Consider the following 22,236-nt stretch of genomic DNA (forward strand, 5'->3'; position numbering starts at 1 on the left):
TGTGTGAAAGTTATTGAGTCAAATACACTTTTAGCTGTTTGCTGTTTTACTCGACATGAGGTGTTTCCACGGTTACTAGCCATACATTACTCTGGGGTCATACAGTATGTAAGCAAATTGTGGATTATAGTGGCCGCCAGTCCTATGCTAAGAATATACTCAGAGTATTCAGGAGGCTTCCTTTCCAACTGAACACTGTAACAGCTGATTTCACTTCTCTGAATAACCAGTGCAGAGGGACTAATCAGTGAAGACAGCTGGTGTTTGATTGGACTGAAAACCTGCTGTGGAGTTCAAGAGGCAGCATGAAAGAGAGACTCAAAAAGGTTTTTACTCCTTGTCACACTTGCACACTGATGCCTGAAACTGAATGTGTGACTGAGATGAGAGAGAGAGAGAGAGAGAGAGAGAGAGAGAGAGAGAGAGAGAGAGAGAGAGAGAGAGAGAGAGAGAGAGAGAGAGAGAGAGAGAGAGAGTTCCACTCCACCCACATCCATCTGTGTCCAATGTGAGGGGGAGGTGAAACAGTTGAGAGCTTACTGTGCTATTAACTGGCATTATTTAGTTGCCTTAGTCTGGAGAAGAAACTAGTCAGGACTGTTCCCACCAGGTAGGATTTTTTTTTTTTTTATATATATATATATTCATTAATCTTACTGACCTGTCTCACCAAAACAACACAGGTTGCCTGTTTAGGACTAATAAACTGTACTGTACTATGAAGTAAGTGCTGTTATGAAGGATCGCTAGATATAGCCCTCAGGACATCAACGTCTCGTGGCTCAGGCAGCATCTATGTGTTCGTACTTGTGAGAACCCAAAGTGAAACACCCAGAATTACTAGTATAGCAACTGGAGAACCAGTTGCGGTGAGCTTAAGACAATTTATTTTTTATTTTTTATAAAGTACTGCAGCAGATTGTGACGACAGGAGGTAATGATTCACTGCTGATCACATAAAGAAAGAATGAAAAGGGCTAATGGAAAATTGTGACATAGGCTGGAAAAATGAGACACTCTCCTTGTTATACAAGGAGTTTTGGGACTTTCAGATTGATTTCAGCAGGACATTTGGTAAATGTCTCAGGTGGAAAGGAGTGGACACTAGTGCACATTTCAGCTGAAGATAATGCTGAGGAGTGATGTTTTGGCTTTTGAAAAAAGGGGAAGTTAAGGGGTAAAAAGAGAACGTGTGGAAGGGGTATGATCCAGCAAGAAAAAACCCTTGTCTTCTTCCCCTTTCTGATGTGTGCTAATGTCCTAACAAATGATATATTGCAGACAACAACAACTAAGTTGGTTCACTTCATCGAAGGCCTGTCAGCTGATTATCATGTGTTGAAATGACTGTCATGCACTAGTTTCTGTCATACATGATAAAATGGCAACAAAAACCAAAGTTTTTCAGATGAGCGACAACTGTCAGTTGTAATGTTTATCCTGTCTAAGGCCTAGTCTCAGTCGGATAAACTAGCCCAATTTCTTAGCCTAAACTGGAATATACTTTATGTAAAGATTATCAGTCAGCCAGTTGGGGTAACTAGAAATAGTAGGCAGAAAGCATCTGGAAAATACAGGATATAATATGACTGCATCAATAACGAGTATTATTAGTAAAACCACCTGTAGTCTCGAGAACAAACATCCCCACAGAGCCTTGTGGTTCACCCTATTTTTAGGGCAGCTGAGACGTTGCAAGAGCTATTTTTGCACCTCATGCAATTCTGCAGCGTGATCATTGCAGCAGGCAGCACACATGCCAACTGTTTTTTTAGTTTTGTAGTAGAGCATTGCAGCGGGTGACCAGTTTGAAGAGATGTGTTACAGTAAGATGAACGTGCTCTTTTCACTCTTTCTGTGGTAGGAGGAAGTTAGCTGGTCTGTGGTAGGGAGGGGTAAGGGGATGTTTTGAGTGTGAAAGTTTAGAGAGGCATGCTTTGGTGCAGCAGTGGGTCATAGGCCCTTATTTTTTTGTTTTTTGTTTTTACCAGACTTTGTCCAGCACAGAAGATTAGAATAGCTTGCATGCACATAAAGTACACTATAATTCTGCAAGAGAAGTGTTTAAAAAGGAACAGAGCAGCTGGTATTTCATAATACATTGTGAGATAATAAAATATTCACTTCCTTTATCCAGAATTCAACCCAGTAGGAGCAACAATGACTTCCCATGTAAAACTCCGGAAGGAGAGGGTTGGTATGGTGGACTACGACACACAAATCAAAGGTAAAAAAAACAAAATGTATCTGCACCATTCTAACCCCTCTCTCTCTCTCTCTCTCTCTCTCTCTCTCTCTCTCTCTCTCTCTCTCTCTCTCTCTCTTTCACACCCCATTTTCAACAACATGCTCTTTCTGTGAAGAAAAAAAGAAGTAAAATCCATTTTTCACCCACAGGGTTTCAGAATGAGTCCTATTGTCTCGTAAGTGTTGTTGTTCTTTACCTTGTCTGTTATTCATTCTTTCTTGCCCCTTCTTTCTTTCCCTTTCAGAGGTCCGTTGTCAGCTTGTAGACCAATTGAAGGTGTTAGACTTGCAACTTGAGCAGAAGAGCCAGCAGCTGCAGGATCTGACGGACTACCTGCGGCGGCGGGGTGAAATTGAAAGCGAGTATGCCCGCTCCCTGGAAAAACTCGCTGAAAGGTTCACTTCCAGGATCAAGAGGTAAAGGCAATCCTTATCACATAATGAACTGATTTAACTCGCAGTTCATTTGAGAACGCTGTTGCAAAGAATTCCTGGTTGTGTCTTACAAATTGTTTACCCCTGTGTCTTCCTTTCCATCTTTACACATGCTCAGGAAGGAGCCGAGTAGTAATTCGGTGACCCAGGTCTGGCTGGCTCTGCTATCCCAGACCCGCCAAGAAAGTAGGGACCATAATGGACTGAGTGAGTGCTGCAGCACCTTCCTCATCCAGCCCCTCACACACTGCCTGGAGTACACACAGCGCCTTGCCAAGAAGGTACTGATATGAGCACTGGCACCCACCAAACACAAACAGTATTTCATTAGGCATTTTGGACAAGTCTGTACAGGGCAATTTACCTGATTGCTTTGCTACCACTTTCCTTTTCTAACTCTGACCCCTGTCTCTCTTGAACACTTGACATTAAAAAAACATTCAGTGGCTCACCGTGTTCCATCCATTGTTGTGCCATTTCACTTTGTGGTATCTTGTTATTGCACCCAGAGTAAAGACATCTGCACTCAGCTACAAGATGGACTACTCAAGGTTACCACAGAGCTACAGACTGTAAGCGAGAAAATCGACCACCCAAAACATTTTCCGTTTCCTAAACAAACAAAAGAAATGCATTGGGGTTTGTGTCTGTGTACAGGCATGGCGGACTTACTACCAGTACCACTCAGACTATGTGTGTGCAGAGGGCAAGCTAAAGGAGGCAGAGAAACAAGAGGAAAAGCAGAAGCAGAGTAATGCTAAGAAGCTGGAGAAGTTGATAGAAAAAGTAAATACCCTTTATGTAGTATCATGTGCATACACGTCGATGTCTTATTTCCCACTTATTGATAATTGTTTATGTGCCATAGAGACAAGGTAAGGTCAAGGAGATCTACCTGAAGTGCAGCAAGGCCCGAAATGAGTACCTCCTAAACTTGGCTGCAGCCAATGCCTCCATGAATAAATACTACCTCCAAGACATCTCTACTCTCATAGATGTAAGTGCATCATCAGTGTTTTTTTGTTGTTTTTTTTATAAATGTTGGCCTTTACTACCATCATCAAACATTAAAAACATTGTAACATGGTGTGATATTATACCAGATATCATTTAAAATATATTTAAGGATGTAATCTTCATCTCAAAGCACCCAAATTATATACTTGATATTGAGTGAAATTTGATTGTCTCTTTTAGTGTGCAGATGTAGGGTATCACCTCTCTTTGGGCCGGGTGCTACAAACTTACCTGTCCAGTCGGTGGCGGACCCAGCAGAATCTAAGCACGGGGCTGCAGCAGCTCCAAGGCACCGTGTCGGGACTGGACCAGAGCCAGGACAGAGACACCCTCCTGCAGGACCACTATAACACCTTCTGTATGCCCCTTCGCTTCCCTTATCAGCCCCATGATGAAGACCAGGTCTGTCTGTGTCTTTGTTTGTCTTTTGTGTATTATTCAGCTGTTTGGCATCAACTCTGAATGAGTGTGTGTGTGTATGTGTGTGTGTGTGTGTGTGTGTGTGTGTGTGTGTGTCAGGTTTCCGAGGTCAGAGCAGAGGGTGAGATGAGATGCGAGCTGGAGACCAGATTCAAACAGATACAAACTAGACTGAAAGCAGTCACCCAGGAAACCGAGGAGGTAGAGTACATTACACAACTACCACAACACATCCACCGGTGTTATCAACTCACCCAAGTCCAGGGCAGAGTTCTTCCCCGGCTGTAAATTTATTTTATTTTTTCCTTGCTTTCTTAACCTTTATTTTATTGAAGTAGATGGAAAGTGTGAAAAGTAAAGATGTGAAGTCAAGCTGTTAACCATATGAGGAAAGAACAACCAAAACTATCCAACTTAATTTGTGTCTTTTTAAAAGGTTCTATAGAAATGAATCAAAATATGGCCAGCGTGCTTTCAGGTCAGCAAATGGCCAGAATGGCAGAATGGTCATTTTTTCAAGTCTGAGTCAGTCACTAAACCTCTAGTCTGGCTCACTGGATGTACATTGCTAAGATAAAGCCTGATATGCACTGGACCATGTTAAGATTGACCATGCCCATCATATTTGATCCTTTTGTATGTATTATTCATATGCTCAAATTGACATTTTAGCCTCTCCGGCAGGCACTTGAATACAACGTAACTGCAATCACAGTCAGTTCCCCTCAGACCCTCATATTTTGCAGTACAGAGTGCAGTATTGCTAAAGCATAATATTCAGTTGTTATTTCTCTTGCCGCTGTTACACAGACTAGAAAGAGCATGTCGGCGGCCCAGTCTTCCCTGCTGGAGGGTGTCGGTGATGATGATCTGGAGCCCAGCAGTGGTTTGTCTCAGGAGGGCAGCAGTGAGAACCTGACAGTGAAGCCCAGTGTGGCCCGTCGCAGGGTCAACATGCAGGACATAGAAAACCTCTATTTTACTGTGAGTACGTTTTTGAAGTAATAAACCAGAATAGCAGTGTTTAGGGAGGTTTTAATGATCTGCAGCTGGTGGATATGCAGACGTGTTGATGCATGAGAACCACATTGAATGATAATGACTAGAGATGCACCTATAGACCGGCCGGTGACCGGGATTGGCCGGTTTTCACGTGCTCGGCCATGACCGGCGACCGGCAGGTCAGTCTGACATATGCCGATTTCATGCCGGGCAATGCTACAATTAACGGACAACATAAGTTATACGAGTTACAGTTTTCAAGGACGCACGCACACACGGACGCGACAGCACAGTCTCTTTTTCCTTTCTCTCAACTTTTCCGCCGTGTGTCGCGCGTACCCGCTCGCGGTGTGAAGCGCGTGTCCGCGCTATTCTCGCACATGTAGGGAACCTCGTGAATTAACCTGCAACATGTCAGCTGTTTGGAAATTCTTCAGCGTGTGTGCAGAAGATAACAAGTTTGCAATATGCAACACCTGCAAGGAAAAAGTAGGGCGTGGAGGGAGGACACCAAAAACCAAAATCACATTTTTTTTTAGTTGGATATTGGATGTGAAAAGGAAATGGTTCTAACATTGCACTTTAGATGTGTGTGAATTTCCCACACCAGGAGTAATTTATATAGTTCTATTTCATAGTGATCCATTATCTGTTCAAAAAATTTTCTATGTTCTGTGCAAAATGTTCTATTAAAGAAAAGATAGAAAATAAATATTTGTGTGTGCTGTAAAGTGGTTAGAAAAAATGAAATCGGAATCGGCTAAAATCGGTATCGGCTGGCCTAACTCAAAGAAAATCGGAAATCAGAAACAGAATCGGCCTAGAAAATTGTAATCGGTGCATCTCTAATAATGACTTTTAATTACATCTGATTTGTTTTACAGAGAGTGAAAGAGCACCTTGTAGCCAGCTCCCTGGTATCTAAACTGCAAGTCAAACATGACCAGCTGAAAGTGGCTGTAGAAAAAGGTATCACTTCTGCATTTCACACAGAACAATGCCAAAAGACAAACTGCTGACCCAAGTGTCAGTTGGAATATAGTTGGTGCACTATGGGGGTATTCGTTTTCACTAAATTGCTGTTCCTTTTTTAAACTGCATGCAAAGTATTACATTTTCATTTATTCTGATGTATTCGTCATTTCTTCTTACTGTTTTTCTTCTTGTGCCTTTTCCCCTCCTAGCAGAAGCATCAAATGGACAACCTGGGTACAGTTATAAATGTTTTAAGAGCCCTTTAGAGTGATTGTGTTCTTGGTTTAATTGAACAATGTTGTATACTTTAGACACTTGTACATATTATACAATTGTAACAAAATAAAGCTTCCTGTGTCTCACATTATGTTATGTCTCTGCAGACACAATGGAAAGTCGATGCGTGTCAGGAAGAATCACTCAAGTGCCAATTTGATGCACAACCACAAACTTTTCAGTGGAGACATGCTGTCTTTCATACAGGTAGCTACCATCATGATTACACTCTCACCATTTCTTGATACATTCAAACTGTTTTTCCTTTTCAAGCACATTGGTTATCAGTGATGTATTAGACTTGAAGTTTGTGAAATTCATCACTACATTTTTTTTCATTCAGGCGTCAGGACAACAGATTCCAATTGTTGTGGAAAGTTGCATTTGCTTTATCAACCTCAATGGTGAGTATTCAAGACTGAAGTAACGGTATAAAAATATATATAGTAAGACTGTAGAATTTGAAAATTCCCAGCTTTAGCATCCACAGTGATCATATCAGAAAGCCACTGAATAGCAGACCGCAATGTCTTCCCCTCCCGCCACAGATCTGACTGGTTAACACTGACATGAATGGGCTGAAACCACCACACAGACTGTACTTTTTTTTACCGTGATTTTTACATTTTTCTACAAACAAAAACTTTAATTTTAAAGATGCTTTAATGGCATAAAAATTTACACATAATGACTTTAAATATATTTTTGCAATGGATCTAAAAGCTACTTTAGATCCACTGAATTGTGATAATCTGGCTGTCCATCAGGTCTCCACCATGAAGGGATATTTAGAGTGCCGGGCTCTCAGATGGAGGTCAACAACCTGAGGGATGCATTTGAGCGAGGTAGGCCTGTGTGTTTGTGTGCGTGTGTTAGCATGACTCGTATGTCTCCTTTTTTATGGAGTAGCTCCTCTCACTGTGGAGCAATAATAATGTGGGGCAGTGTGCTGTGGGCTTCTCCTGCAGGAGAGGACCCCCTGGCTGAGCGGAGCTATAACCTGGACTCTGTTGCTGGAGTGCTGAAGCTCTACTTCAGATGTCTGGAGAAACCTCTCTTCCCCATTGACAGCACCAGCCAACTCTTGGAGTATGCCCGTGAGTGTCTGGGTGCATGTGTTGAAATGTCAAATGAGTGTGGCTGACTGCATACGGAAGGAGCTTATCTTTCTTTCATCACCTTTTTTGTCAGAAATAAAGAACGAGGCAGAGAGAGCAGCTCAGTTCAAAATGGTCATATCTTCCTACCCTGAGCCCGCCATCATCGTCATGAGATACCTCTTTGCATTCCTTCACCAGTGAGTATTGCAAAAAAACAAAAGCCAACCAAACTAAATGAAGACTGACTGATTGATTGAAAATAGTTCCAATCAGTGTGGTACCAAAACATTTTAAGGGAAAGTTTATGTAGGAGATGGATTGAGGTAGGTTCTGATATTATGTTTGTAACTGGATAAATGTAGAGGAAGGCTAAATCATCAGCATCAGGAAATAGTAGCTAGTTTAGCTTCCACTATGTGCCTCTCAACTTCATTCTCCCCTCTCTCTCCCCTTTCATGTCTTCAGCTGTCCTGTCAATTAAAGACCTAAAATGCCCCAAAAAATAATCTTTAAAAAAATAATAATTTTGTGTCTCCGCTTCCTGCCTCTAGTGTGTCTCAGTACAGCGATGAGAACATGATGCAGCCTTACAACTTGGCTGTGTGTTTTGGGCCCAGCCTGGTAAGAGGGGCTCACGATGATGATGTTGTCACCCTGCAGCCTCAGATCAACGCCCTGGTGAACAGCATCATCATCCAGCACGAAAGCATCTTCCCCAGCCAGAGCGAAGTACAAGGGCCGGTGTATGAGAAATGCATGACGCTGGAACAGGATGACGGGTAAGAGAAAAGACGTTCATACCCATATCATGGATACTATGTACGGTAGAATGTTTGTCTGAGGGTATTTCTTCTTCGCAGTGAGCCTATCATTGAAGAAGGAGATGTAGAAGCAGAGTACACCCACAGCAAAGATGGTATGTGTTATGTGCTTATCTTAGTTTATCACTTTTTTCTAAAGCTGTGGTGGTGTCTTTGACACATTAATTTATTCAATTCAATGTGGTATTCTGCAGAGATGGAAACAGGATCCTCAGCTGACAACAGCATCAGATCGTCTGCAGCACCAACACACAGAAAAGCAGAACGTCCTAGAGCCAACAGCAGCGGCTCAATTGACCAAAGTAGGTTGACGGCTGGACAATTTGGGGGCAGCATCGCTTCAAGTGGAAAGTTAATGCTCCAGATTCCCCTCGGGCCACAGTGCAGGCCACAGCGGGGCCACTCTCCTGGCTATGTGCGCAGAGAGTGAGTATCACTGGATGCTGCAGCATTAGAACTGACTTGTGTTTGAGTGAGAAATTAATATTTAATGTTTTCAAATTTCTTTTTCTGCATACAGATTGCAGGAACACTCATCTTCTGAGGATATTGTCGTTAAAGTAGACAAGGTATGTCTTGTTTCTCAATTTAAATGACTGAACCCACTATGTGACAAGGCACCCTTTTATTAAGGGTTTGTAAGTTATGAATAACGGCTTCATAAGAGTTCATAAATAATTTACCACTGCTTTATGATGATGATGATGATTGATGATTTGTCTTAGTAAGTCATCTGCAACTATAAGTGTTAAGTCTTGAAGGGTTTTTACAACAATCAGTCAACAATCAAGTCTGCAGTTGTAAATGTTGTCATTTTACAAGTTCCTTATAAATGGATTTTTGGTCCAGATGTTCTGCAGCACTTTTCCAGAGGGTAAGGTTTTTGTTTTTTTTCACAACCTAGCAAATCAAAAGTAGTTTATTAAAGCATTAGTAAATCATTTTTTTAATTTAGTGATTACTTAAAATTTACGAACCCTTTTTTTTTAAATTTTTTTTTTTATAAAAATGTCTTTCCGAAGCAGCATCAAATTATTTGTAATTTAATGACAATAGTACGTTATGACTTTTATGTGAAACCTAATTACTGTAGAAACTCATGTACTCAGAAGGGAAAGCAAAGAACAGAGTTTTGTCTTTTTCCTCTCTACTCACCATTGTTTATTTAATCTCACAGGAGGTCTGTCGCCAGATGGACTCGGTCTTCATGGAACTTCTCTCGCGGCAAGCACTGCAGGATCCCTCCTCCACCGCCTCCTCTCCCTCTGCCCAAGCTCCCCAAAAGAAAGGGAAGCGGGACGGACGCAGGGGGAGAGGAGCAGGGCTCTTTAGAGCAGCAGCTCCACTGGACTGAGAGGCATCTGTAGATTACATGAAAAGAGAGATACACATATTAAAATGGAGGTGGAGGGTAATGCCATCTGACACTAGCTTTCAGCACATCCTATTTCTAGAAAACTGCGATCACTGACCCATAATCACTTCTCTGAGGTCCATGTGATTGGTTTGGGCTTCTTTCCATAGGGTGGCTCCCCACTCCTTTTTTTATTCATGTTTTGTACAGCAGAACCCTGCTGTGACTGCAGACCTGCAGTACAATTTGGAAACTGTGGATTACTTGAAATGCACAGATGTGTTTGTGTGCAGCTAAATGTGGTTATGCAACTTATATCTACATCTGTGTAGGTGTTGATATTCAACCGTTTCCTTTTTCAAGCCAAATTTGCTCAGTGATTTTATTTTTATTTTTTCAGCAAATGCACATGTATGTATATAAAAGTACACATATATTGTTCATCAAATGTTTACCAAAATGAGGTAGTCACATAGTTGATAAAACTGTGAATACTGTAGCTGTAAGGAATTTGTATACATTTAATTATTTGTAACTTCTTTCACAGTTTATAATTTTGTCTGTATATCTGGGAAGCCAAATAAGTATTTTTTTCTATTCTTACTTTGTTTTTTTGGTCATATATATGAGTACTGGGAAATGTGAGATGTATAACTTTAATAGGTATTGGTTATTATAAGGTTTTAAAAGTTAAAATAGAATAATTTACTAATAAAAATATTTCTTGATTATGAGTTCTGTTTTTATGAATAATGAAATGAGCTTGGGGCTTTTTAGAAATGGCTTTATTATGGTAACCGGTTAAAAACATTACTCAAACCATAGATCATAACAGAAAGAAAATAGGACTATGAACAACAGACAATTCGACTTACATAGCAGGAAAAGCACAGGTGTATCTATGACATCTAATTAATGACAGCTCTATTTAATTTAAGTGTATCAGTAACCCTTCAAAATGACTCCAAATGCACAATACCAGGGCCTTACTTGGAACTGAATCATCTAACTCAAATGCAGCCATTATTAGTTATATTATTGAAAGCACATGTGCTTCCGCTATTATGGTGACACAATGTCCCCTCTGAAAGAGGTTGACAGTTTTGACAGCTTTCTGTTTTCTTATGGACATATTTTTCCATTTTGAATAGAGAAACTGACTCAGCCAATCACTCCACATTTACATATAGGGAAACCTTCCAGAATAAATAAATTAAGTTGTACAAATATTTGTGATAGCAAAATTATTGGAGAGATAATTAAATAAACCCACGTTTGAATGCTTTTGTACTGCTTGAGAGATACAAACTGGTTGGATATATTCTAGGTATAATTTTAACTAGAGTAATGGCTTTGTTAAAGTCACATTTTTATGTGTGGGATTTTCTTGTAGCATGTTGGTAGTATCATATAGCACCAATTAGACTTTTAAATAATAACTAGTGCAGTGCCCATTCACAACGTACCTGTTTGGAACGGGCTGATTGCTTGTCCTCCTGTATTGCTCCAAAACCAGTCTACCCCAAAATAACTTACAGAAGAACATCAAATCACTAATTATGCAACTCAACTGTATGTTACTGACTTACTGTGTACTTCTACTCCAGAGAAAAACATTGTACTACTACATTTACCTGACAGAGAAATGTAACTGGTTATATGTTACTTACAAAATATCACAATTAAAATATGATGCATTATTATCAAGCAAAATTATCCAGCATTATATTAGAGTTGAAAGCTTCACCTTGAAAAGACATTAAGTAAATGTAAGTAGATTGTGCTGATATAATGCCTCTCTTTTCACTTGAAGTAAACATTTGAATGCAGGACTTGTACTGTGCGGTATTAATAGTTTGAAAAACATTTTGACTGCCAGTACCAACATTCCCAGTTAGAGAAAGGGGGAAAAGTACAGTAGGCTATATTATGATGTAGATGTATTATTACTGACGCATAAAATCATAATAAGCATTTTAAGCAAACCAAAGGAAGCATCACAAGGAAACAGAATGCTGCTTTTGTCTGCACCTCCAAAAACAACAGTGATGTTTGCCACCAGCAGGTTGTGCTGCTACTACATCAGGTGATACTTACTTTCAGTCCCTGGTTTTTATACCAAGATAAAACATGATCCCAGTGCCGTTAACACCCCCCCTCCACGCGTTTGTGTGGTGGTGTATGTAGCCTAGGCCTATGCCTATATGACTATATGCATATTTTAAAAATGCATTTTATGGTGTATGTATAGGCCTATATGTATGAAAAAATAAAATAATAATAATAAGCATTTTACACCGCTCTACCTAAAAATGTTAAGTACAGCCCTTAAGTACAGTAGTCTTCTTATTATTAGTTATTAGTTATTTCACCACTGGTTAAATATCAGACCAAAATAATGTGCCACACATCATTTACATAATATATCAAAAGAAAAATATATTTAGGTAAATCAGGTGTGTTACAACTAATATATTTTTTTAAATAAAAATAATTGAAATACAAAGGACATGTATATTATGATAAATCAAATTGATTTGACTCGGATGACGTGTCGACAGAGTAATCTTCCCAGAATGCTTTGCGGTGCAACAGTCCACGTCACTGCAGCGCAGCCGCAGAGGTGTAGCAGCAGTAAGCTGAGGTGGACTTCCTTTCAGTTAGCTAGGTAGTGTGAAAGGATCAGTGCAGTTAAGTAGCTAGACCTCAGAAACAACACGAGACAACCCGGATACTAAAATGCTTCGGATAGCTGCTTTCCTCGCTCTGCTGGTGGTCGCCTGCTCGGGTAAGTCAGCGTGGGACTGGTGGGAGAGATATACCGGGGTTAGGTTAATTAGCCTGTAATGCTGACCAACCTTAGCTAGTAGCTAGCTAGTTCATCAAATCACTAACATTTGTCTTCTAATTTAACGTTAGGGGGAATATGAGTCTATGAGAAATGTTAACTCTTAATACTGTGCTGATGATTCACTGGTGTCTGGGATGTTTAGCTAGCTAACCTCAACTCTGCTCTCTGTGGTGACAGGAGAGACCTGCACAGATCCAGCAATCACCCCGTCGGCCTACACCACCTCTGACGCCGTCATCTCCTCTGAGTCTGTCTTCATCGTTGAACTCAGCCTGGCCTGTGCCAACGGAGCACAGGTAACAGTCCACCTCCCAGCACTTCAGACAGACAGTATGATTATACATTGATGTTACAGAGCGATTGACTCACTGATGCTCATTTGTGTTCTCTCCAGAGTGTGACTCTGTATGCTGATGTCAATGGAAGACAGTTCCCTGTGACTAGAGGCCAGGATGTTGGCAAGTACCAGGTATGGTAATGGCCTCATGTTCATATGTACTGATTAAGGCATTTGCTCTCACTATATCTGATTTGGTAGTGTTTTATGGTAAATACTAGATCACACTTGATAATGACATTGATCATATAGCCACAATGAGTAGAGCATTTAGTGTTGGCTTATTGCAAATCACAGTTCTCCTGTTCTTATTCTGGACCACCCTGAACCCCCTACCCTTTAATACAAAACACATTTGACGCCCAGAGCGTGTCCTTCCTATTTGATTATCTGATAGTCTCAAGGGTCATTGTCCCTCTTCAGATGAACAATCTCTTAAAACCTAGAGCTTATTGAAAAATCATTTGCCAACATGTGAACATGTGACATGATTTATTCCCTCAGGTGTCCTGGAGTCTTCCTCACAAACAGGCCAGCTCTGGAACATATCAGGTCAAATTCTTTGATGAGGAGTCCTACAGTGCCCTGCGTAAGGTTAGTGTTTGATGCATAGTTTTAATAAGTTCCACTGTATTTGCAATGTTCTGTCTTTTAAAAGACAGACTTGTTTATTTTGAATTATATGGGTCCATCTTCTTTGTTCCAGGCCCAGAGAAATAACGAAGATGTAAATGCCATTCAGCCTCTCTTCTCTGTCAACATTGACCACAGGGTGAGTCTTTTACAGCCAACAACTTTACTTTTTTTGGTCCAGTCTAATGGCTCTCATCAGTAGTCTGGTAGAAATTCTAATACCCACGTGAGATCTAAAATAAGGCTTCATTCAACAAAGTCTTTTAAGTATTTAAAGAAGAAGGTTCAGTTCATCATTAGAGTCTGAGAGAATGAACAGAGTCTTGGAGAATCACTTGCTTATTAACCCTCTAACAAGCTGCCACAAAAAGGGAGGGGTTAAAATGAACAGCCCTTCTGACTATCAGTCCGTCTGACCTCTGACCTCCAAATGTGGGACCGAAGAGGGAGGTAGAGAAAAGCCTAGAGTTTCTGCACTTCAGATAAACAGAAGAATAAAGTTAGGCTATAAAGTTAGGTCCATACATCAAATACGGGTAAAAAGTTCACACAGCTAAAAACTAAAAAACAAGTCAATAGTAAGATATGCTAAAAGACAAATATGTGATTTTCTATTACAGTAGGCAGCTCTAAAACCCCACTATACGCTACCTACCCAGTACCAAAAAGACAGTTAGTCACTAGCTGATTAACATAGTGGTGCATTTAGCAGATATAATCAATATGTCAGTGCTGTGTTTACAGCTTTTTTTCTGCTGACTCCAATAGACCAAAATTAGTTATTGCAGGTTTAAATTAGTGTATTATTCCTCAAAGAGACTTAAAGGTCTAGTCACTAGATCCTATGCAACATCCTATACACTAGACTAGTGTATAGGATTTTGGGGCAATCTCTTGGCAGAAATGGAATATAATATTAATAACTATGTTTTCATTAGTGTATAATCACCTGAACTTGTGTTTGTTACCTTAGAATGAGCCGTTTATATCTACATACTAAGCGGGTCCTCTTCCACGGAGTCTGCCATGTTGCACCGCCAAGTTTCTACAGTAGCCGGCGTCTCGATTTGTTGTCTGTCATCATTAGACTCCCAGAATACAGTGGAGTAAGTGTGTCGACCAATCAGAGGCTGTCTTCATGATAGTGATATTGATATTTTTTTTTATTTACGTGTCTAAAATAATAATAATAAAGTGTCAAAAAATAAATAAAAACTAGAACTGCAAGCAGTTATGACGGGGCCCAAGCCACCCACGCCAGTCGCCCCCGACGCCCGGGGAGTGGTCGAAAGCGGAACCCGAAGCCGGGTGGCGGGGAGGCAAACATTGGTAAATATCGAGAGGCACGAGCTGCGACGTCTGCGGTACGTCGCCGTTGCAAACGTAGCGGTCAACAGTTCACCTCCACGCATATACAAACTACCTTTAACAATGATATACGGATAGGATTGGAGATGAAAAGTTCAACTGACACGTTACCGCGATCAGCTTCGTGGTAAAAGAAAAAGTGAGCGAAAAGAGTTGCATTTGTCCACTGTGAAGGTTGTGGAAACTTTGTCAGGTGGCTTAAGAAGTTTGTTTATTGTAAAAAACCAGAGGAGCACGCAAAAGTGAAAACCAAAACGTAACGTAGGAGGCAAACATCAGTAAATATTGAAGTGTGAGCTGCAAGGTCTGTGGTACATTCCCATTGCAAATATGTCATTAACATTGAGTAAAAGGGCCAAAACACGTCTACGTCGATTATAGCGCCCCCTAATGGCCGACCTTCGCCAAATTTGGTACAGAGCCTCAGAGCAGCATGCCGAACGAGCACCACAGTTTCGTGTTGATTGCATTTACTGTGGCAGAGATATTGCAAATTTACCATTTAAATGCATTGAGTTATTGGCCAAAACAACTAAACATCACTTATAGCGCCCCCTAAAGGCCGATCTTTGCCAAATTTGGTACAGAGCATCGTAGTGGGATGTTGAACAATAGTCAAATTATTTGCTGATAACATTTAATTTGGTCGAGATATGATGCGTGTGTGGTAGCTAGCTGGACAAATTTGTTTGGTTGTCAAATGCGCATACTTTAGCGTAGCAAAATTCCTTGAGTAACTTTTGGTCACGTCCATCTGGAGATGCTACCTACCAGGTTTCGTGCTGATCCGTCCAACCGCCTAGGACGAGTTCGAAAAAGTTGGTTGTGCGCATTGCACGATATTGCGGGGGGGGGGGCTGCGCGGAGGAGAGATCCAAACACAGGCACAGCTTTACAGAAGGAATGGGTCATGTAACGCAACATTAAACCATATCGATATAAACGACATCGCTTAGTGGAGAGGCAGCAGATGCAAGTACGTTAGGTGCACAGGTGCGACCTAGGAAAAATCTTAGTCGCACCCTTACAAATTTTGGTCGCATGTGCGACCTCTAGAGCCCTGATAGACTATAGATCTCCAAATGCACTAGCAATGATGGTCTATGCTGATGTAACCCAGCACCTTTGCTGATGTACATCCTCCTTTCCTGTCAGATCTATAGCCTAATATTATATACGGTAGCACCTGATCCAAGCCAAAATAATGATATAACAGCATAAATGTAATAAATAATATGTATATTCTTGCGAATTCCAATAGTATTGTAAGGCGTGCACCCAGGACGCATTGAGCATGGATAAACCGGTTTTTTTTTAACATATGTTATGTGACTTATTGACAGGGAAATGAACATGAAATGATGTCAGGAAAAAGGCAGTTCTCTCAGCCGAGAGAGAGAGAGAGAGAGAGAGAGAGAGAGAGAGAGAGAGAGAGAGAGAGAGAGAGAGAGAGAGAGAGAGAGAGAGAGAGAGAGAGAGAGAGAGAGAGAGAGAGAGAGAGAGAGAGAGAGAGAGAGAGAGAGGGGGGCAGGTCATTCAGGCAGCCCTGGATGTGTAAATGAGTGTGATTTGGCCTTCTGATTTCTCATAGCAGACAGGAAATGCATTTGAGATGACATAACTAACTTTTTGGATAAAATCGAAATAGTTTTTATTTGTGTTAGTGTTTATTTTTGTTTCACCTAATTGCAAAGGCTTGGGAGAACACATTTCAAAACTTGTCTTGTTTATTATTGTTCTGCGTGGTTTCAATTAGGCATGGGCCAGTATGAGATTCTGACGGTATGATAACCTTCAGCAAAACATTTTTTATTTTGAGTCACACTGCACACTGGCAGGGAGAGGGATTTCTAAACTGCACTTTCTGTCCTTGAAGACTCATAAAAACAGCTCTTACCGCAGGAACGGTATGACGGAAAATGTAAGTGGTTTTAAAACCGTGACTTTTTAAAACCACGGTATACCTTGAAACCGGTAACCGGCCTATGCCTAGTTTCAATACATTTCTGTTAGATTTAATTTTTGTTTAGTTTTTTCTTTGGTCTTTACAGTAACATAACAATTTATACATTCATGTGACATCCGTGCAACATACATATACTGATAGCCCAGGCTGCCCTGAACTTTTTTTTGGGATAACTTGATTGTGCATTACAGGGTCAAGGTTATACAAGCATTATTACACAAGGAAACCAGGCAACCCAAATATTGGTAAACATGGCTTAGTCGTAATTAATTATATTATTCAAAAAAAGGTAGGATGGCTCCATTAAGAATAACGTCATAGTTGACTCTGATTAGTCATTGTGTACTTTGTCATATGAGGCCCAATCTGAGCAATCAGCCATGTTACTTTCAGCATTTCTAGAACCAGGCAAAACTGGAATGTATAATTGGTCATCATTTGTTTACTTTTCTTCCTGTAAACCTGTGATGGGCTTTTTTTTTTCCTTTCTGTTTTTTATTTAAATCTCTCTACAGGGTGCTTGGAACGGCCCATGGGTGTCTACTGAGGTGGTGGCTGCCCTCATGGGTATCCTGGTCTACTACATGGCCTTCAGTGCTAAGGGCACCATCCAAGCATAAACGATTCACAATCACTGGATCTTTAAAGACTGTATTCTGGTGGATCTCGACCAACAATCCATCATCCAGTGTTGTGGCAAGCCAATAGGATTTGTGCCACTTGATCTACTTTGGGATGAGGAGCAAGAGCAGCAGTCTTTGTATTTGTTTTTATTCAGACCTTGTCTGTATGCCATCAGTCTTATCAATTTTTCAGATGAATTTTGTCACAAGTTTGTTTTGTCAATATGAATGGAATTTTGTAATTTTTTTTGATAAAACCAAACAATAAACCTGGACCACATAAATTAACAAAACAAATATAGGTCATGTATTCAGTCCTGCTTAAAAGATGTTGCTACATCCAGACTAGATTGTTCTTTGTCCTTCTGTGTGAATGCACTGGCTGGATTGGGACTTGTACAGATGTGCCGAACATCAACAGAGAGTGGTCAAGACCTCAGTGCATATAATATGTCAACAATGTGACCTTCACTGGCTAGCCTGAACAGGTCTAGTGTATATGTCTCTTCCAGTAAATTTAATAAATGGCTTGTTTTTCTTCCAGTGTAATGTGTTGCATCATGTGACAGACTGCCTCTTCTATATATTCCTTTTTCTCAAAGACAGACTGGGAGATTCATAGTCTCTTGTTCCATAGCACATAACATATGTCAACTCTGAAGTTTTTATTGTTGTGGTAAATTGGTGGAGTCTGGATGAGTCAACAATCCCTGACCTCCTCTAGATCTAACTAGACTTAACTCCACTTTTAGCTTTCACAGACTAATTGCTTGAGGGATGAAATATGTTATACAAATATTAAGAGCTACAGTTTCTGTCCTTGACTCCAAAAAGAAACGGTTTCTAAGAATTTCCATATAAGATTTATATCTACTGTACTGAATTATTACTATAGAATATTCAATTCATATGAGAATTATTTTTTTTTTTTTTATCTTATTTTCTCTAACACCAAGTACTCATTTAATAGGATTCATAGTAGTTAATAAAACATGAAGAAAAACCCAGTTGTAAACCTGTTCAGCTTGGAGGTTGTGGCTGAACTCTCAGTGGACTGTTTTTGTCTGCAGATGAAAGGCACGACTGTCCTACTGGCAATTCTAGAAAGTCATGGCGAGGTACGTGTTCGAACCTAGCAGCACTCCGGCAGCTGATGGCCTGTTGTTTTCTCTCAATGTACACCAACAGTAAACATGGTATAGCTGTTAATGTTCATCAGGGAAGAGGCAGTAGAGCCACTTGTGTTACCTTTCTTGCTGTAGTGCATTGCTATCAGTTGAACACACTGTGGCAGCTCTGTGCTGCTTTTCAAAGCCTGTTTTGGATCCAGAGTAAGGCTATTAACTCATGGACAGATTACATGTGATTTTACTGGTTCATTTTCAGCTGTTGCTAATGTAATGCAATACTTTGCATAATGCACTTTGAGCCCCTGTTCTGTTTTTTTTCATCAACTTCACTGTTTGTCAAATTAAACTCTCGTGCTATTTTGTTAGAGACATTTAAACTTAGCATGTCTATTTCTGTAGTTGGCCTGCATCCGAGTTTGCACACACTGTACAGCACACGGAGTGCTGCTTTTTTCATCTACAAGAGCAGCACAACTGCAACTTCTCACCGACTTCCATTAGGCTAATGTAAACTTTGTATATGAGTAACATGATCCTCACACATAAACCCTGCACTGTGTACCGAGTACACAATAACTTTCTCATGTCTGCATTTCTGTAGGTTTTTCAGCACAACACTATCGTGTAAGCACATCTCAGCTTTTGTCTCCTGTCACCTTGGCAAGGATACAATAGAGACATCACAATGTTGGTAATTCAGAGAAGACACGTGCTGGAGTGAATCCAGGCACTCCATGGAGTCACCTATTAGGCTGTGGGAAGTGGGGGATGGCTGGATGGATGGAGGGATATAAATGGAATGAACAAACAAACAATGCTGACACAAGACTCTTCCATCTCTTTGTTCTGTGATGAAGTTTAAGGCCAGATGATTACGGATGTAGAATGAAATATTTTGAGATTGTTGATGTTTCAGAATGAATGCACTCACAGGAAGTCAGAATTTATTCTTTCAATGACAAATTGTTTATCTGTAAATTTTCTTTTCTGTTTCAGACACTAATTGATAAGGTCACGTAAACAAACAAATCTGATTCACATTTTTCATCATTATCACAACAAAAATCTTTTTACAGAGAAACAGGAGTTGCTGTAGAGGAATCTGGGAATGTGTGTGAGTGCTGTGGGGCAAGGAAAAGCTGCTTTGACAGAGGTGTGCAAAACACCAGCTCCAGAGAGGCCGACACTGATGGGCTTTGTGAGATTCAGCAATGTGGAAACTGGCGTTGCACAAAAACATTTCTCACATGAAGTCACATTTCTGTCTCTGCCGTGTTTCAACTGCTCTACTGGTTCTACAGAACAAGTTCAACAAACTGTGGGCTAACTCAATGATCAGAAAACAGACACTGGCCTCCCCCTGCTTACAATAACAATTATTGTTATATTATATTGTTATATATATTGTTATTTCATGGACGTGTATGTACAGTAAGGTATGTTACATGTATAGCTGCTTTAACCACAACAGTCAGATTGTGTTTGGAGTGAATAAACTTACTGTCAGTTCCAGGCTTTTGTGCTTTCTTCTGTTATCTCCCTCTTCCTGTCCTGTTTGGGCATCCTCTAATCCGCTTCATGCAGTTGCCAGTCAAGATCAAGCCATATATGGGGAAATGCCCTTTACTCTCTCTCTCTCTCTCTGTCTCTCTCTCTCAATGTCATTTCCTCCATCATATTAGACATCTCTGCCATATTTCACACTAAAAGGTCAACCACAGTGTTAACAGTAATAACACTAATAATAATAGTAATAATAATAATAAGTAAAGAAACCACAGCTTCTTTTTTTTTAGGTGGACTTCTCATAGCTAGTCGGTTGCCATGAAATACTGTAGGTTAAATAGGAGCAGACACATCACAACAAACCGTTTATTTGCGCATAAATCCTGTGAAAGCATGTTGAATGAGCTCCCATAAAATGGATTTTATCAGACACTGTCCACATGCCTGTTTTTACTATGAAGAAAAAAAAACTATAGTGCCTTTGTTGAGGTGTAAACACAACCATGCTTTAAGTAATGAAAACAAGGTGGACGAAAGTGATAAAAGCTAACCTTGATCCCCCTGGCTCTCAGGGGAATAACCTAAGGTAAATACATACTTAATCTTCTCTAAAATATGAGACAAAAGTTTCTGTAGAAACTGTCTGCCACCAGTAAAAACAAAAGTGTGGCTATATTTGGCAAAAATCACCATGAAAACAGTTGCAGTCAGACTGTTGTAGTAAAGAAAGTCATATCTGGATACAGAAACCTTTTATGTGAGAAAGATTTCTCCCAAAATAAATTCCCAGCTGCTTTGACAGAGAGAAAATATATTTTTTTAAATCATCCATTTGAAAGAGCGAAAAGTGAAACAAAGAAAATAATTTTGTGTTCTGAAAAAGAATGGTACATTGCCTGGCTTGTGTTTCTTTAGCTTCCTCTATTTATTAAGTAAGATGCTCCAGTGCTCTCTGCTAACAAAGACAATGGAGTTGGTTGTGTAAATTGGTCTAGGCCAGATATGCCTCCTGGTGTCTTGGAATGAGCTAAGTAGAGGTCACGGTGGTCATCAGGTCTGTGGAGAGGTCTTGAGTTAAGCAATGCAGACATATTGCTCAGTGTAGTAAAGCTTCTGGCTCCAGGTCTGATTTATTCCGATTTGGGTCATGGCTGGGGGGCTCCGTCACTGTTCAGAGCCACTGGATGCACTCCTTGGCTGACCCTAATTGATTCGGAGAGGGACGTTTGCCTATTTTTCTGCCCGTGTGACTGTCACACAGAGGAGTAATTTATATCCCGATCGCAGCCACATGCCTGGCAGGAAGCTGTGCCCCACTGTAATGAAAAAGTGACCTTGAGTTTAGACATCAACCTTGCTTCAGCTCGGAAGCCATAAGGACATTCAGCATGAAAACACCCTCACTAACGCACACACCACAGGATTACAAAAACACAGTGACCTACCCTATGGACCATCTATCATTATGCTCTGACAAGGGGGGGTTATGGAGGTTGGGGTGATAATAGCTACTGTCAGAGCTTTCATCCTCTGGAAACAAGACAAAGTCACCGGGAAATTCTCTGCAATGATGAGTCTAATTTAAGTGGGTTTTGTGCCATTTATTGGAGAACATTCATTATTTAGGCAAGCTGTTGCTGTAATGCTCACTAATGTCTGTACAGAAAGTATAATGAACAACGAAAGTGTCTTTGGCCTCTCCCATCAATCTGACAGGCTGGAGGGATCTGAAATCTGGCCTTTCAGCAGAGAAGAATCATCTTCTGACCTCTCAGCTTCCTGTCAGGAAGAGGAAAATACATGAACACCCTGAGGGTTTGGGAGAAGTTCATCTATTTCCTGATATAACAAAGTAAGACACGGGACGTTGTTGCTGTAGCCCTTTGTTTTGGCAGGGAATCAAAGTGTAGGCTTGCGTCTGGGAAACAAATGCACAGTGGTGTGCTAAAAGCCCAAACACTCTGGCCGCACAGAGGAAAAGGTGAGGCTTCTCCTCCGACCCAGACAACGAGTACTCCTGAGGCACCTTAAAAGCATCCAAGTATTGTTCTGGAGAATCGCATAACACTGCTCTCTCATGAAAACAGGGTGTGCTGAAGTGACTTAAAATGAATGAATGGCATTTTAAAAAAAACAAACCACTTTTTACAGGAACATCTAATCAGAAATGAATAG

The 22,236-nt window shown here is 40.5% G+C and overlaps 2 protein-coding genes across 3 annotated transcripts; both read left to right on the forward strand.

Annotated features, from left to right (window-relative positions):
* Positions 1-499: 499 nt before the first annotated feature.
* arhgap4a (Rho GTPase activating protein 4a) lies at positions 500-10,381 on the forward strand. 2 transcript variants are annotated; one of them, XM_078254937.1, is made up of 22 exons: positions 500-610; positions 2,138-2,227; positions 2,493-2,664; positions 2,801-2,963; positions 3,192-3,254; positions 3,340-3,468; positions 3,551-3,679; positions 3,880-4,101; positions 4,219-4,320; positions 4,930-5,103; positions 6,006-6,090; positions 6,306-6,330; positions 6,480-6,579; positions 6,716-6,776; positions 7,140-7,217; positions 7,341-7,469; positions 7,564-7,669; positions 8,024-8,251; positions 8,333-8,388; positions 8,488-8,719; positions 8,814-8,862; positions 9,471-10,381. In XM_078254937.1, exons 2-22 carry the CDS (start codon positions 2,161-2,163, stop codon positions 9,645-9,647), a joined length of 2,547 nt encoding a protein of 848 aa, XP_078111063.1. In that variant the 5' UTR covers positions 500-610; positions 2,138-2,160; the 3' UTR covers positions 9,648-10,381. The 2 variants fall into 2 exon arrangements, with proteins under 2 accessions (XP_078111063.1, XP_078111064.1); XM_078254938.1 differs by having other exon boundaries at positions 6,309-6,330.
* A 1,877-nt stretch (positions 10,382-12,258) lies between these two features.
* ssr4 (signal sequence receptor, delta) lies at positions 12,259-17,963 on the forward strand. The gene is made up of 6 exons (XM_078254941.1): positions 12,259-12,435; positions 12,676-12,794; positions 12,893-12,967; positions 13,340-13,429; positions 13,542-13,607; positions 17,318-17,963. Exons 1-6 carry the CDS (start codon positions 12,387-12,389, stop codon positions 17,420-17,422), a joined length of 504 nt encoding a protein of 167 aa, XP_078111067.1. The 5' UTR covers positions 12,259-12,386; the 3' UTR covers positions 17,423-17,963.
* Positions 17,964-22,236: the final 4,273 nt, after the last annotated feature.

This window comes from Sander vitreus, chromosome 7 (assembly GCF_031162955.1).
Source record: "Sander vitreus isolate 19-12246 chromosome 7, sanVit1, whole genome shotgun sequence".
Lineage (NCBI taxonomy): Eukaryota > Metazoa > Chordata > Actinopteri > Perciformes > Percidae > Sander > Sander vitreus.

What these genes read in the sequence shown, in the direction of transcription:
- ssr4 (XM_078254941.1), top strand. Translation starts at nt 12,387, where the DNA reads ATGCTTCGGATAGCTGCTTTCCTCGCTCTGCTGGTGGTCGCCTGCTCG. An exon ending in GCTGGTGGTCGCCTGCTCGG is followed by an intron (nt 12,436 to 12,675) that starts GTAAGTCAGCGT and finishes CTGTGGTGACAG; the next exon opens with GAGAGACCTGCACAGATCCA. An exon ending in AGGATGTTGGCAAGTACCAG is followed by an intron (nt 12,968 to 13,339) that starts GTATGGTAATGG and finishes TTATTCCCTCAG; the next exon opens with GTGTCCTGGAGTCTTCCTCA.
- arhgap4a (XM_078254937.1), top strand. Translation starts at nt 2,161, where the DNA reads ATGACTTCCCATGTAAAACTCCGGAAGGAGAGGGTTGGTATGGTGGAC. An exon ending in TCACCCAGGAAACCGAGGAG is followed by an intron (nt 4,321 to 4,929) that starts GTAGAGTACATT and finishes GCTGTTACACAG; the next exon opens with ACTAGAAAGAGCATGTCGGC. An exon ending in GCATCAAATGGACAACCTGG is followed by an intron (nt 6,331 to 6,479) that starts GTACAGTTATAA and finishes ATGTCTCTGCAG; the next exon opens with ACACAATGGAAAGTCGATGC.